The following is a 13,188-nucleotide window of genomic DNA, read 5'->3' as shown; positions in this document are numbered from 1 at the left end:
ACAAGCCAAGTTTCATAAGCCAGCAAAAACCCATGACTTCAGATCATCAGTTTTTGGCAATAAATAATAGGTAAGCTGCTGGGCAGGGTACACACATAACACTAAAGCATAGTTTGATAAACTATGATTTAACATTATGTACCAACCAGGTGATTGATTTGCTTAACCTGAATGCAGCACGTTCCAGATATCAGGAAGGCATTGAATTCTTGACTCTGTTCTTGTCTGACTTTTTGCAACTGCTTGAGAGAAGGAAGATGCAAATTAAGCTGTAACAGAGATTATTTCAGAAGTAGCACTTCAGACCACCTGACATGTTTTGGTCCGTAGTTCATAATTGACAGCGGTAAAGGAGTTAATTTCCTTCCCCTTTCTAAGCCTGCCTCTTAATGAATCTGGTCTCTGAGCACATATTGAGCTGGCACTGCCAGGGGAATTTTAACTGTCTGTATTTCCTGGGCAGGTGTGTTGCAGGCAGAGGGATTATTGGCAGTTTGTGAAGGACCTCCGTTGGCTGAGCCCACATGCTGCCCATCACATTGAAAAGGTGAGCTCATGTTTTGGGGAAAGAAAATCTTGGTTTTGCCAGGAGGTGGGGGACATGTTTGTCGAGGTGAGCAGAAGTCACTTGCCTCTTTGTTGTTTTTAACCTTTGCGGAAGGTCTGAAAGGCAAATCTTGCTGGGATTGTTTGCAGGAAGCCAGTAACTCAAATAAAAAGTGCTGACGGCAGGTGGGAGGGAGCTGATGGGAAACTCTTACCTGCAGCCCAAGGTTGGTGAGGAAATGCAAGCAGCTTCAGACCTGAGGAAAGTTTAATAATAATAATTAATAATAACAACAACTGATTTATAACTGAACTATAACTGAATTCCCATCAAGCTCCCTTTGCCTGCTGCAGCTCAAGTTCTGACACTGGACCAATGGCGAGAGTTGTGATATAAAACGGGGAAATTGGCGTGATTGTCGTGGAAAGCATATGTAGGTGTGTTGTATTGGGGCTGCGGCTACAGTCTCCATTTAGAGAACAATCAGGCAAGAAAATGGGGTCTGCTAAGGGCAGACAGCTTCCTCCTTCTCCAAGGGTTATAACACATCTCCGGCTTGCAAAGTGAGGCCATTATTTTCCCTGTTGTGCGAATGGGGAACTGATGCTGATAGAGTGGCTTTCCAGCAGCCTAGGCTATGCTGCCTCTCATTTGTCTGCTGGTGCCTCAAGCAGCAGTCCCTCATACACTTCCAGGGACAGTGGCAAATTGAGAGAGATTCTAAGAGGAGTGTGTAATCAGGGATCTTCTGGGACGCTGCTGTCCATTACCTGCTAGTCTCTGCCAGCTTTTCAGAGGAAGAACCATCTGTCTTCCAGTTTATCAACCTGTACGAGAACGGACAGCGGAACACCGACGGCGTCAGTGATCGAGCCATTGCAGAGGCGTGGCTCCAGCACAGCCTGCAGTTCCATTGCCTGTCAGCTCAGCTGAAGCCTCTGCTTGGGAACAAGCAGTACACCAGGAAGTTCTATGCAGGTAAGATGAAACCCGGCCTCTTCGTCTTCTTTCTTGTGCTATTCGTCTTCTTTCTTGCACCCTGTGGTCTGCACTTGGCAGCCTGCAAACAAGAGGCAGCTTTCAGGCAGACACAGGTGGCTTCTCTCGTCCTCCCCCTTCCCCAAAACTGAGGTTAATGTGCCAGGCTGGCCATGTTGGCAAATGTTGTTTAAGGGATGTGGAAGGGTCATGGCTCAGTGGTAGGTTGTCTGCTTTGCATGTGGAAGATCGCAATTTCAATCCCCAGCATTTCCACATAGGCCTGAAACCCTGTAGAGCATGGGTAGGCAAACTAAGGCCCGGGGGCCAGATCCAGCCCAATCGCATTCTAAATCCAGCCCATGGGTGGTCTGGGAATCAGCATGTTTTTTCATGAGTAGAATTTTATTTAAAATGCATCTCTGGGTTATTTGTGGGGCCTGCCTGGTGTTTTTACATGAATAGAATGTGTGCTTTTATTTAAAATGCATCTCTGGGTTATTTGTGGGGCATAGGAATTCATTCATTCCCCCCCCCCAAAAAAAATAGTCCATCCCCCCAGAAGGTCTGAGGGACAGTGGACCAGCCCCCTGCTGAAAAAGTTTGCTGACCTCTGCTGTAGGGCCACTGCTGGGCATTGTAGACAATACTACAATACCGCCCCAGGATCTTTGGATAAAAGGGTAAAGGAAAAAGTCACGTCTGTTGCTCCTCAGAGTTTTGCATGTGCTCCTCTGGAGGTTTCCCAGGAGGGAATGTGCCTCTTAGGCTGAAAAAGGTTTCTCATCCCTGGGGGGGAAAACGAAGCAATGAGCCGTGCTGCCTCGTCTATTGTTTCACATCATGTCTTTTGTAGCTGTTCTGTTGTATTGCTTTCACTTTATTAAAGCTGCTTCCTTATTTATCTGGCAGTTCATCAATTTTCATATCCTCTTTTTGTGCTTCATATTCATGTTCTTTTAAACATGGATGACCTGGCTAAATTTGTTTTACTGTAGTGCAAATCCTCCGCCTAATATTTTTGTTTGATGTCTCGTTTTGCTCTGTACATTATATATGTGCACATACAAATGCAAACTAATAAATATGTCTGGAAAAGTAAGCAATAAAAAATGGGAAAATGCCAAAATAAAATACTATAACTGGCCTAAAAATATATATATTAAGAGCTTAACCAGTGACTCAAAAGGTAGTGAAAGAGGATTAGGCAATTCATGGGTGGCAAGGCTGTGTTCTATCTCCCTTCTCATAATCAACATGTTCTTAAAACCAGTTACTAGGATTCCCCAGGGGAAAGAGTGCTGTTGTGCTCATATCCTTTCTTGCAGTCTTCCCAAGAAGTATCAGGTTGGCCACTGTGAGAACAGAACGTTGGACTAGACGTGTTGCTAGCCTGATCTTGCTGGCTCTTCTTAGCTTCTCTGGCAGCCCATGGTATATCTGAATGACATGTATGAACACACTGCGTGAACAACCCTGTAGTGACCTCTCATGATAGACACTTACGTGTCATTCACCACTCTTGGGTACTTTGGTTGGTCTGATCCTGTGGCCTGCAGGGAGGTTGAAACAGATTCTCTTTCCTCACTGTCTGGGGTGTGCTGAGGTTCCTGGGGCGAGAGGAAAGGCAAGCAGTTTCCCAAGCTGTGGGGACAGTGCATTGTCTTGTTCTTTCAGCTGTTGAGCATGATAGCAGTCAAGATGCAGCACAGCACATTGCCTAAAAAGAGCCAGTGTACAGAGCACGTAATATGGATAACACTGAAAGTCAAGTACAGGATAGACATGGAAACCTCAAACTCCTGCACTAAAAAAGGCTTGCATCTCAGTCAAGAAGGAAGTCTTCTCTGTTGGCCTTCTCTTGGGAGACCCAGGCTTAATTCTTGCTGAGCTGTAACCATTTGATACCAAAAAACGAACAAAAATTCGCATAGAATACTACAGCATCAAAGACAAGGGTTCTAGTCTAGCCTTCTCCTGACATGCTGGTTTTCAGCGTGCAAGGGATATTTCCATTGCATGAGCCCTCATCTGCAGTCTGAAGTGGAGCAGGCTTACCACTTAAGTGAGAACTAGGCCTATGGGACCCTGCTTTTGTGGCAAAGAGTAGAAAGACTAAATGCCCAGGAACAAAGGAAGCTGCCCTTATACCACATCAGACTATTAATCCAGCTAGGCTAGAGTTAGCTGCTCTGACTGGGAGCGGCTCTTGCAAGGCCATCTGGAAAAGTCTTTCCCAGCCCTACTATCTGAAATCCTTTTAACTGGGACTGAGCCTGGGACCTTCTGCATTCAAAGCATGTGATCTACTACTAAGTACAGTGGTACCTCGGGTTAAGTACTTAATTCGTTCCGGAGGTCCGTTCTTAACCTGAAACTGTTCTTAACCTGAAGCACCACTTTAGCTAATGGGGCCTCTTGCTCCTGCCATGCCACTGGAGCACGATTTCTGTTCTCATCCTGAAGCAAAGTTCTTAACCCGAGGTACTATTTCTGGATTAGTGGAGTCTGTAACCTGAAGTGTCTGTAACCCGAGGTACCACTGTAATGGGCTCTTTCCTTTGGGCCTACTTCCTTAACTCCCAAACCCTTGCTTCTGCTTTTTTATATCCTCAGCCCCCGCATGCTTATGATCACAGCCTGTTGATACAAAGCCTTAAGTGTGTAGAGCTTGTACCATGAAGGCTGGGGAGGAGGGGGATCCCTTGTCCTAATTGGCATGCCATGAAGGGAGACATTCAAGAGGCCTTTGTTGTTGTAACACAGCTGCAGAGTCCGTTTCTGCAATTCTTCTGTTGAGATGGAGTGTCCATGGGTGATGCAACTGTCGAGGAACATACTAGGGGACTGTTCCTGCAAAGGTAGCTTCTTCCATGGCTGTGTCTAATTGTAGGAACTCTCTGGTGAGAGGTGTGGCACGAGAATCATTTACACAGGAACCCATCTCTACTGCACTGCAGTGCAAACTACAGTGGTGCCTCGCAAGACGAAAAGAATCCGTTCTGTGATTCTCTTCGTCTAGCGGTTTTTTCGTCTTGCGAAGCAAGCCCATTGACGGATTAGCGGATTAGCGCTATTAGCGGCTTTTAGCGGCTTATCTGCTGATCGGATCAGCTGATAAGCGGCTTAGCGGCTTAGAAAGGGGGGGGGGAAACCAGCAGGAACTCGCAAGACATTGTCGTCTTGCGAAGCAAGCCCATAGGAAATTCGTTTTGCGAAGCACCTCCAAAACGGAAAACTCTTTCGTCTAGCGAGTTTTCCGTCTTGCGAGGCTTTCGTCTTGTGGGGCACCACTGTACTAAGTTGTGGAGAAGGCAAGCCTAGAATTCTCCTGCTTGACACGATAGGTTTCCAGTGTGCAGGGAAACTGCATCAGCAGGGTTTGGACTCTGTGACACCTGACCTGGCCAACTCCCTGATTGTATGTCAACTGGGAAGTGCTAAGTGAGTGAAAAGCAGAGGATACTTGTCCCAACACCTTCATTTAGGTAGCTGTCTGATTTATAACTTGCAAGAGGTTTCTGAAGACTGCTGCGCAACCATAGAAATCTTTCCCCTGTGAATTCATTGGGCATTGAATGCTTTCTGAGAAGGACTGTAAGACAGTCAAGTTTGAGTTTTAGTAGTTCAGGGCTACTTTTTTATATATAAAAGTCTTCAGTATTTTTGCTGGGGATCCTTTTATTTTTGGTTTTTATTTGACTTTTTTTTTAAAATTGCTCAGCACCCTTGGGGAAGAATAGAAAGCTAAGTAACACATAGCTTGTAGAAAGTCCCTTCCTTCCTTCCTTCTGAGAGTCCCTTGGGTACTTCCTCTCCCCTCTCTTCTGTAGCATGAAGCCCAGAGGACTGGACATTAGGAATGCAAATACTGTATGCTTCACCATGTAAAGGAACAATAAGCCAATACTATTATATTTTAATATTCTGTTGGAAGCTGCCCAGAATGGCTGGGGAAACCCAGCCAGATGGGCATGGTATAAATTATTATTATTATTATTATTATTATTATTATTATTATTACAGTGGTAGCTCGGGTTACATACGCTTCAGGTTACAGACGCTTCAGGTTACAGACGCGGCACAGCAGGAAGCCCCATTAGCTAAAGTGGTACTTCAGGTTAAGAACAGTTTCAGGTTAAGTACAGACCTCCGGGACGAATTAAGTATTTAACATGAGGTACCACTGTAGTAGTATTATTATTATTATTATTATTATTATTATTATTATATCAGCCTGACTTTTCCTTTTTTCTTTTTTTTTCTTTTTGCAGACTCAGCGTTCCTGCTCAGTGATGCTCATGTGACAGCCATGTTACAGTGCTTGGAGGCTGTCGAACAGAACAACCCCCGGCTGCTAGCTCAGATAGATGCATCTATGGTGAGAAGGATCCTCACTGCTTCTTGTTTGTGTCCCCTCCCCTTTTGCTCATTGCTTCCCTCCTCCCAGATGCTGCTCTGCTGTTGTCCTGCACACAATATCTCATTCAGGAGCAAGCAGGGGACTCTTGAAGAAGTGCCTTGACTGCTTGACCCCAGAGGTTAAATGCCCCAGAGCATTTGCTGTAGCTCTGCAAAATGGCTGGTCAGGAGGAAATTGCTCAGCCAGCTATATCTTTGAGAAGGCAGATTGCAGTGCTGGTTCAGAAACATCTGTCAGGTAGACTGGACTCTGGGGGATTTTCTCCATTGCTTCAGGGTTTGTTATTAGTTGCTCCACTTAGCTTCCAGGCCTGCTTTCAGAAAGAGCCACAGTGGATAAGACATGAGGAAATTACTGGGCTACTTCTAAAGACTAGCTGTTAGTGAAATAGCTGCTGGGGAAGTTGTGGGTGACTCTTCTTTCTTGGAGGTTTGAAAAGAAGCTTGGCCAGGGATCAGTGAATGTGCTTTAGCTATGTCACCTTGGAGCAGATGTTGGATTTAATGAGTGGCTTTCCATGGTGCCAGACGTCAAGTGGGAGTTCCTCAATAAGATGATCAGCAACGGTTCACAAACTTCTCTGAAACGCTGCTTGCCCACCTTTCCCTGCAACACAGAGTTTTCTTAGGGCAACACTTAACATGGGACAACAGTGTTGATGAGGCACAGCTGACGTTAGTGTCCCTAGAATGTGCCCTCTGCAACACCCAGGGATTCCACGGCAGCTGATCTGGGGATCACAGGCTCAATCAATCAATCAATAAATGTGGACCCTGTTCCTTGAATATGGATTGATTCAGATAATCCACTGGATTCCTTCCATTTCTGGTTCTATAGCTCTACTTCCTTGTGTATTAACTAGGTCCTTCTTTCAGTTTGCCAGGAAGAGCGAGTCCTCTGTGCCTGTGACCAAGAGCCAAAGTCTCACAGCGCTTCCTGGATCCATATGTACCCCGCCAGCTGAATGCACGACCCACCGGTATTTTGGCTCCTTCTCAGGTCTTTACTCCGCCTCTGCCAGCATTCAAGGTGAAAGCTCCAGCACCTCAAAGTGCAGTAGTTTAGGTTGTGCTTTTCTGTTGCCATTTCTGTTTCTTAAAATACTCAAGTCCCTGCTTCCCCTTCTTTCCCCACCTCTTTCCAGACAGGAGACCATCAAACACTTGGGTTTGCAGCGGCACCAGCCAGCCTCAGGAAAACTCCCAGTGTGCCTCATCTCATTGGCAGCCGGAGGGCAGGTCCCCCCAGTGGCAAGCCGCTCCTCTCCCTCACCTCACTGTCTCTCCCCCGAAAGATGCCTCCCTTCCTGGTGAGATGAGCGCCAGCACCTCGGCCAACGATGACTCGTGGGCAGCCAGCCAGGATGACACAGACGGGCCAGAATACCTGGCGATTGGGAACCTGGGCCGGCAGAGTCGGGCTTGCGGTAGCCCAGCCCAGTCTGGCACATCCACTAGCAACAGTGCTGAGAGCAGCACCTCCAACCTGTTTTCGTCCAGCAGCTCCCAAAAGCAGTCCGTTTCCTCCTTGGGAGATCAGGGAGCAAGTGGTGGCAGCAGCAGCAGCCGAGGGATGAGCCTCTTTCGTAGGTCCAGCTTCTCAGAGGGCCAGACGGCAGCTTCCTATGGGGCGCTCAAGAGGAGCCATGTACGCTCCCATTCAGACACCAATGTGGCCTCTGGGAAAACTCACGGTAAGGTGTGGGCAAAAGAGTTGGATATTTTACGACTGCTGCTGTTGAGCACAGACTCAGCTGCCTCTGGAAAAACGTTCAACTTCTGTAATGGTCGCTGCCCACTTAACAGAAAAGACAGGATTTGCATGAAAGGTGTTACAATGAATGAATAGCAGAAATGATGTACAAGGCAGCCAAGCCCTACCCTCCCACCCATGCTTGCTATAGCTTAGGCTTTTGCAGCGGTGGGGGGGGGGATCTTTTTGGTTGGTTCCATGGGCCAGGTCCTTATCAGAATTGGCTTTGTGGGCCAAATTTGACGGGTGTTCAGAACCACCCACCTGTCAAAATCCCTAGCAGGTGCGATGTCAAAATGGAGGTGAGGGCAGGTGTTTCACAAAGCGTTTTTGTAAACCACTCTGAAGTGCCTCATGCCCACCTTTCAACCTTGCTCCAGCTCCAAAGAGCAAAAGGCTAAGCTGATCAGCGGAGATTAAATCCTGCTTCCTTGGCTGCAGGATCCTGTTCCCTGCTTGGAACAGGGTGTGCAGCCGAGGTAGCATCAAACCCTTTTCTCCTGCCCATCAGCTGACATCATCAGGGGTGTCAGCTGATGGGCATGTCAGGATTCCAGCTGGGGTCTGGCCTCACTCCAGGCATTCGGCTGGGATCCTTGTTGACCTTCCGTCTGCGTCTCCCGGCAGACAAGGTCGTAAATCGGCGATTCTCCTCAAACGTGAGAAGAACACAGCCTCCTCCTTCTCTCCCTCCCTGCATTCCCCAGGGAGGGGGGAAAGAAAGACAGACAGGAGTCCTTTTACATGTCTTTTATTCCTGTTGTTCAGCAGTACAGAGAAAACGTGTCTGTGCCCACCAGACTCCGGCAGTAGAGTCTCAGCTCCACCCCTGCACTTCCAGCACAGGTCAGATGACACTCTGAGCTAACATCCGGTGCTCAGAGCAGAGAAAGGACTGCCCCCTTTCTCCACTAGTACAGTTGCAGACATCAACATTCTGTTTTGCATTCCAGCCACCTGCAGCTGGCTTTTGCATTGCTGCTTTTTCCTGACAGGGCAGGGATGCGTGGCTTGAGAGAAAATGGTTTTGTGAGCCAAACTGGATTGCTCTATGTTGTGGGTGGAACATAGGAAGCCCTTTTTATGGGAACAGAGGAAGTTGCCTTACATTGACTCAGGCTATTGGTCCATCCAGCTCAGTAATGTCTACATACTGACTGACAGCTCTCCAGGGTTTCTTATGGGGGGTTTCTCCAAGCCCTACATCTGCATGCAAAGCAGAGGTTGTACCACTGAACTGGTGCCCTTCCTATGGTGTTGTATTAAAGACTAATTCTGAGCTGAGTTTTGAAAGGCTTTGTTAAAGAAGCAGGTCTTGAGGGGGAAGCTAGAAATTTGGTGAACAGAAAGTTGCAGCTGTGTGGCACTTCTCAATAACTTTTTTAATCCCCCCTCCTTGTCCCACTTTGCCCCCGTCAGTCAACCTGGTTCACCTTTCCCTTTGATTTGTGACATACGTCATAGATGGTCTTAGGGGAGCAGGTAGAAGGAGATCAAGCTGGGAAGATGAGCTGTTATAATTATCTATCAGAGAAAAGCAGACAGGGAGCTCCCAAAGCAAGTGGTCAAAATTCATGGCCGAATAATCCATGTTTCATGAACCCACTGTTGCCCATGTCTGCCAGTCACCCTCATCTCCTGTGATGCCCCTTCTCAAATGCTTTCCTTGGCTGCCTTCCCATCCCCTTTCATTTCCAGCAGAAATTCCTTGGCTCTCCTGCCTCTAAAGCTGGCCACAGCCTTGCTATTCCTGTGGTTTCCTTTACAGAGCTGTCTGTGACTTTGGTCTTCTAACCACAGCTGTGTGATGATCTTCCAACATAACTTTGCCTGTTCTCCTTTCCCGCCCTTCAGTTAGAATAATAATCATAGAATTGTAGAGCTGGAATGGACCCTGAGGATCATTTAGTCCAACCCCCTGCAAGGCAGGAATATGCAGTTGTCCCTTATGGGGATTGAACCTGCAACCTTGGCGTAATCAGCACCATGCTCTAACCAACTGAGCTATCCAGTTGTGGAAGTCCCTCTCTAGACAAGTACGAGAGGCCATCTCCCTTCTTTCACATCCCCCCTCAAACCCTTCCTTTCCCCCCTGTGCACATTTCTTTTAACCTTTTAATCCCTGCCCTCAGTTGCAACCACACCTGAGTACAGGTAATGCACTTGGTCACATTTGCTTGCTTCTTTTCTTCTTCTCTTGGCTTTCTGGCCGGCATTTGGATTGTAGGCTCCTTGGAGACAGAGCCCCTCTCACTTGCTCAAGAAATCCTACAAAGTGCTATGTACACTTACGCTGCTGGAATAACAAATTGTATGTCAAACGTCCTTCTCTGCACAGCATTCATATAGTTGCTGATGTAGCCATGGAGATGCAGAGTCACTAGTAGCCTTTTGTTGAGCTGCTGACCCCTCCCCAGAAATCTATCAAGCTACACAAAACACAATTATTCTTTCCCCCCACTCAGCCAGTAGTATTTTAACTTTGCCCACATCTAGAAATGCACTTCTCGAGACAGTGAATATCATGCTGAGAAAGGGATTGTAAAGATTCCTGCTACAAGTAGCAAGGCGCATTCATAGGCATGGTACCCTCAATTAATTTACACACATGATAGCAGGCCCAATTCCTTGACCCCTGCTCTGTGACCGCTGGAAATAAATAAAATCATACCAGCAAATAGCAGAAAGAGCTGGAGAGTCCTTGTGGCTTGTGAGGGCACCCTCCCCAAAGCCTGAAGAGGATGTCAATGAGGGCAGAGGAAGCCCTGAAGAGACCTGAGGTGCAGCAGGGCTTTGTTTAGGCTGCTCAGCCTCCCCACTTAATAGCTGACATGTGGGGTAGCGCAGCAGCAGCAGCTGCTTCTGTTTTCTTGCACATCCTCAGTCCAGCCCCAGAGCTTTAATTCTAGATATTTTGGTCTGGATTGGAGAAAGAGCAGTAGACCAGGGGGAAATAGGCATTTAGAAGCTTTTTAGAGGGTGCTTCCCAATTTACGCGATTTCACTTATGTGCACAGGGGCCCAGAACTATATACAGGGGGACGCCTGTGCTATGCTTAGCATAGGTGTTAATCCCACACTAGTTAGTGGCTCCTACGCTCAAAATTCTGCAAGATGGACCCACAGAGCCTGACCTGCCACCCTAGAGGCCACCACCAGTGTCATGCACTTGATTCCTGCAGTGGCTGCAATGTCGCTAGTCTTGGTCACCGTGCTTCTTTATAATAATCTGCATGAGCATATTGGTGAGATTGTGTGGGGCTGCTGGAAAAAGGATAATGCTGAGGTCAACAGCAGCCACACCAAGTGGCAAAGAAAAAGGGAATTACAATTGGGCAGAAGAACTTGGTGAACCTGAAATGACTGAAAGGCTCCTTTTTTTTCTTGAAGAAAATGACTCTAAAATTGGGGTCCCAAACATGGCACTCATTAGCACCATGGCTCCTTGGATTTAATTGTTGTTTTTGCTTTTTGTTTTAAATGGTGCTTTGGACAGTTGCCTTTTTTGCAGGGGTGGGTGTGAGGGAGGTTGCTTTTGGGGGGTATAGGTGTTTTGCCTGGTTTTGGTGGGGGAAGGATTCAGGTACCCACAACAGTTTCTTAGATTATCAAGTATGCCCCTGGGGTCCCCCAAATTTGGGGCCTTGTTTTGGGATCTCTGCACTGTTGTATTGTTCATGGTATGGGCAATGGCAGAACATTTTGGAGGTCTTTAAAGGGAGAACAAATAAAACATCTCCAAAGTGTGGCAGACAGGATTCTGCCTTGGTAAGTAACTTTCCTCTCTCTTTTTCTCTCTCTTCCTTCACGCTCCCTTTTCTGCTTTGCTGCCTGTCCTTAGGGGGGCACAGAGATATCAGCATTATAATAGAAGATCCTGTTGCAGGTTTGGGAGCCAGCACATTGCAAACCCCTTCATCAGCATCTTCTGCACTGACTGCAAGGTCTTTGTAAAATGGAAGCCCTCTGGTGTCAACCTCAAGAAGCCTCCAACAACTGGAGCATTTTGATTTGTAACATTTCTTTTCACCGCATAATGAAGGTTCTCTGGGTGACAAAAGAGTTGTTTTTTTAAACTATTCTTGTTGGCCCATTGTTGGTTTCTGGGCTTTCTTCTGCAAGGTGAGCAAGCTCAGAGGTCTACCTGCCTAGTTTTTAAGGTGTGGTAGGAAGGAGATTCATTCCTGGTGGCTTTTGACCTGAATTCAGGGCACTATTTACATACGGGCCTTCCTTACTTGTGAAAGGGTCTTGGGGGAGTGTTTTGTGTCCTGCAGAGTTTGCAGTTAACCATTTTGACCCAAGAAGCCACCATTCCTCAGTTTTTTTGCATGCTCTGAGATGTCCAAGTGCAAAGATCATGGCTTTCTACTTCTTGGTGCAACCCATATGGCAAAGCTTTTTGATAAAAGAGATTTTGGTCTGCGTTCGGAGCTTTGTCAAAATTGGTTACGATGCCAAAAGTGTCAATTTATAGAGTGGTTCTATCCAGTCTAAACAGCTCTGCAAGAACTGCCTCATTTGTTGTATTTTTCCTAGATGAGGAAGACTTCCCTGTAGCTTATATTGGACAGTGATATTTCACATTGCATAGTTGTCACATGCAGGTGCTGCATTGCTTCCTACATGGAAGTGCATTTCATATTGGGGGCGGGGAGGGCAGGAATATAACCTATGAAGTGGCTCTAAATTGGGCCTGACCTTCTGAGCTATTGAAGTTGACACCAGTGTCTCCCTTGCCTTGTTCAACCCTCTCCTTTGCCATTGCATGTTCTGGATGTACACGCTCTCAAATGTTGATTTCCCTCCATCACCTTCTTTCCGTGCCATTATCAGCTGGGATAAAGCACTAAAACCAGCTGCCGTCCTGTTCAGCCTTCGCTGCCCCTGGAACTTCAGTTGTTGGGGGAGGTCAAGCCCACGCTCTGGCCCAAGTGATGCAAGCCTTTCCCTATAGTAGCTGTTTCTCAGAGGTTGCCTTGTTCCTAAACTTGAAATCTAGGTCAGGACAGACTTCTGTGTGTGGTCAGGAAGCTGGAGAACGGCCACTGTGGACAAGGCCTTGTGACCTGGTCCAGAGTTTCAGCAGTGACTTCATAGGAATGTTTCAAGAAGGGATAACCACCATAGTATGCATGTAAGTTGATTTTATAGAGGTGCAACAGTCTAAGAAACAAGGATAGTTACATTTAAAAAACCCCAAAAACTGAATTATGCAGGTGAAATGTAACTGATGGTCACGCTTCTCTTTCTGTATTGGCATAACCCTCCTCCTCAATGCCAAGGCTAGATAAAAAGATCTTGAGCTTTTGAGCTGTGCTTTGCCTTTGAGTCTCCAAGGGTAGCAAGAGGCGGGAGTTACTGGTAGGCACTGGTGATCCCCAGGAACATTTAGTTTCAGAAATGGTAATGTGACGTGGCCATGTGGGTGAAGGTGGTCCCTGGTATGTTGAGCCCAAACCATTCAGCACTTTATAGATGTAAAACA

General features: G+C 46.9%; 1 protein-coding gene across 3 annotated transcripts in view; it reads left to right on the top strand.

Moving 5' to 3' along the window:
• Positions 1 to 13,188, top strand: part of RUBCN (rubicon autophagy regulator) — a 189,492-nt gene that overhangs the window by 156,390 nt on the left and 19,914 nt on the right. For 2 of the 3 annotated variants that reach the window (XM_081190076.1, XM_081190078.1), the window contains 6 exons: positions 464 to 547; positions 1,366 to 1,525; positions 5,800 to 5,906; positions 6,824 to 6,977; positions 7,093 to 7,641; positions 11,542 to 11,586. In XM_081190076.1, coding sequence (XP_081046202.1) covers positions 464 to 547; positions 1,366 to 1,525; positions 5,800 to 5,906; positions 6,824 to 6,977; positions 7,093 to 7,641; positions 11,542 to 11,586 — 1,099 coding nt within the window. The remainder of the gene's footprint in view (positions 1 to 463; positions 548 to 1,365; positions 1,526 to 5,799; positions 5,907 to 6,823; positions 6,978 to 7,092; positions 7,642 to 11,541; positions 11,587 to 13,188) is intronic. The other variant, XM_081190077.1, reaches the window with a different exon arrangement.

The sequence above is a fragment of the Podarcis bocagei genome (genome assembly GCF_964188305.1).
Source record: "Podarcis bocagei genome assembly, chromosome: 4".
Lineage (NCBI taxonomy): Eukaryota > Metazoa > Chordata > Lepidosauria > Squamata > Lacertidae > Podarcis > Podarcis bocagei.
This window is presented reverse-complemented; position numbering and strand designations above follow the sequence as displayed.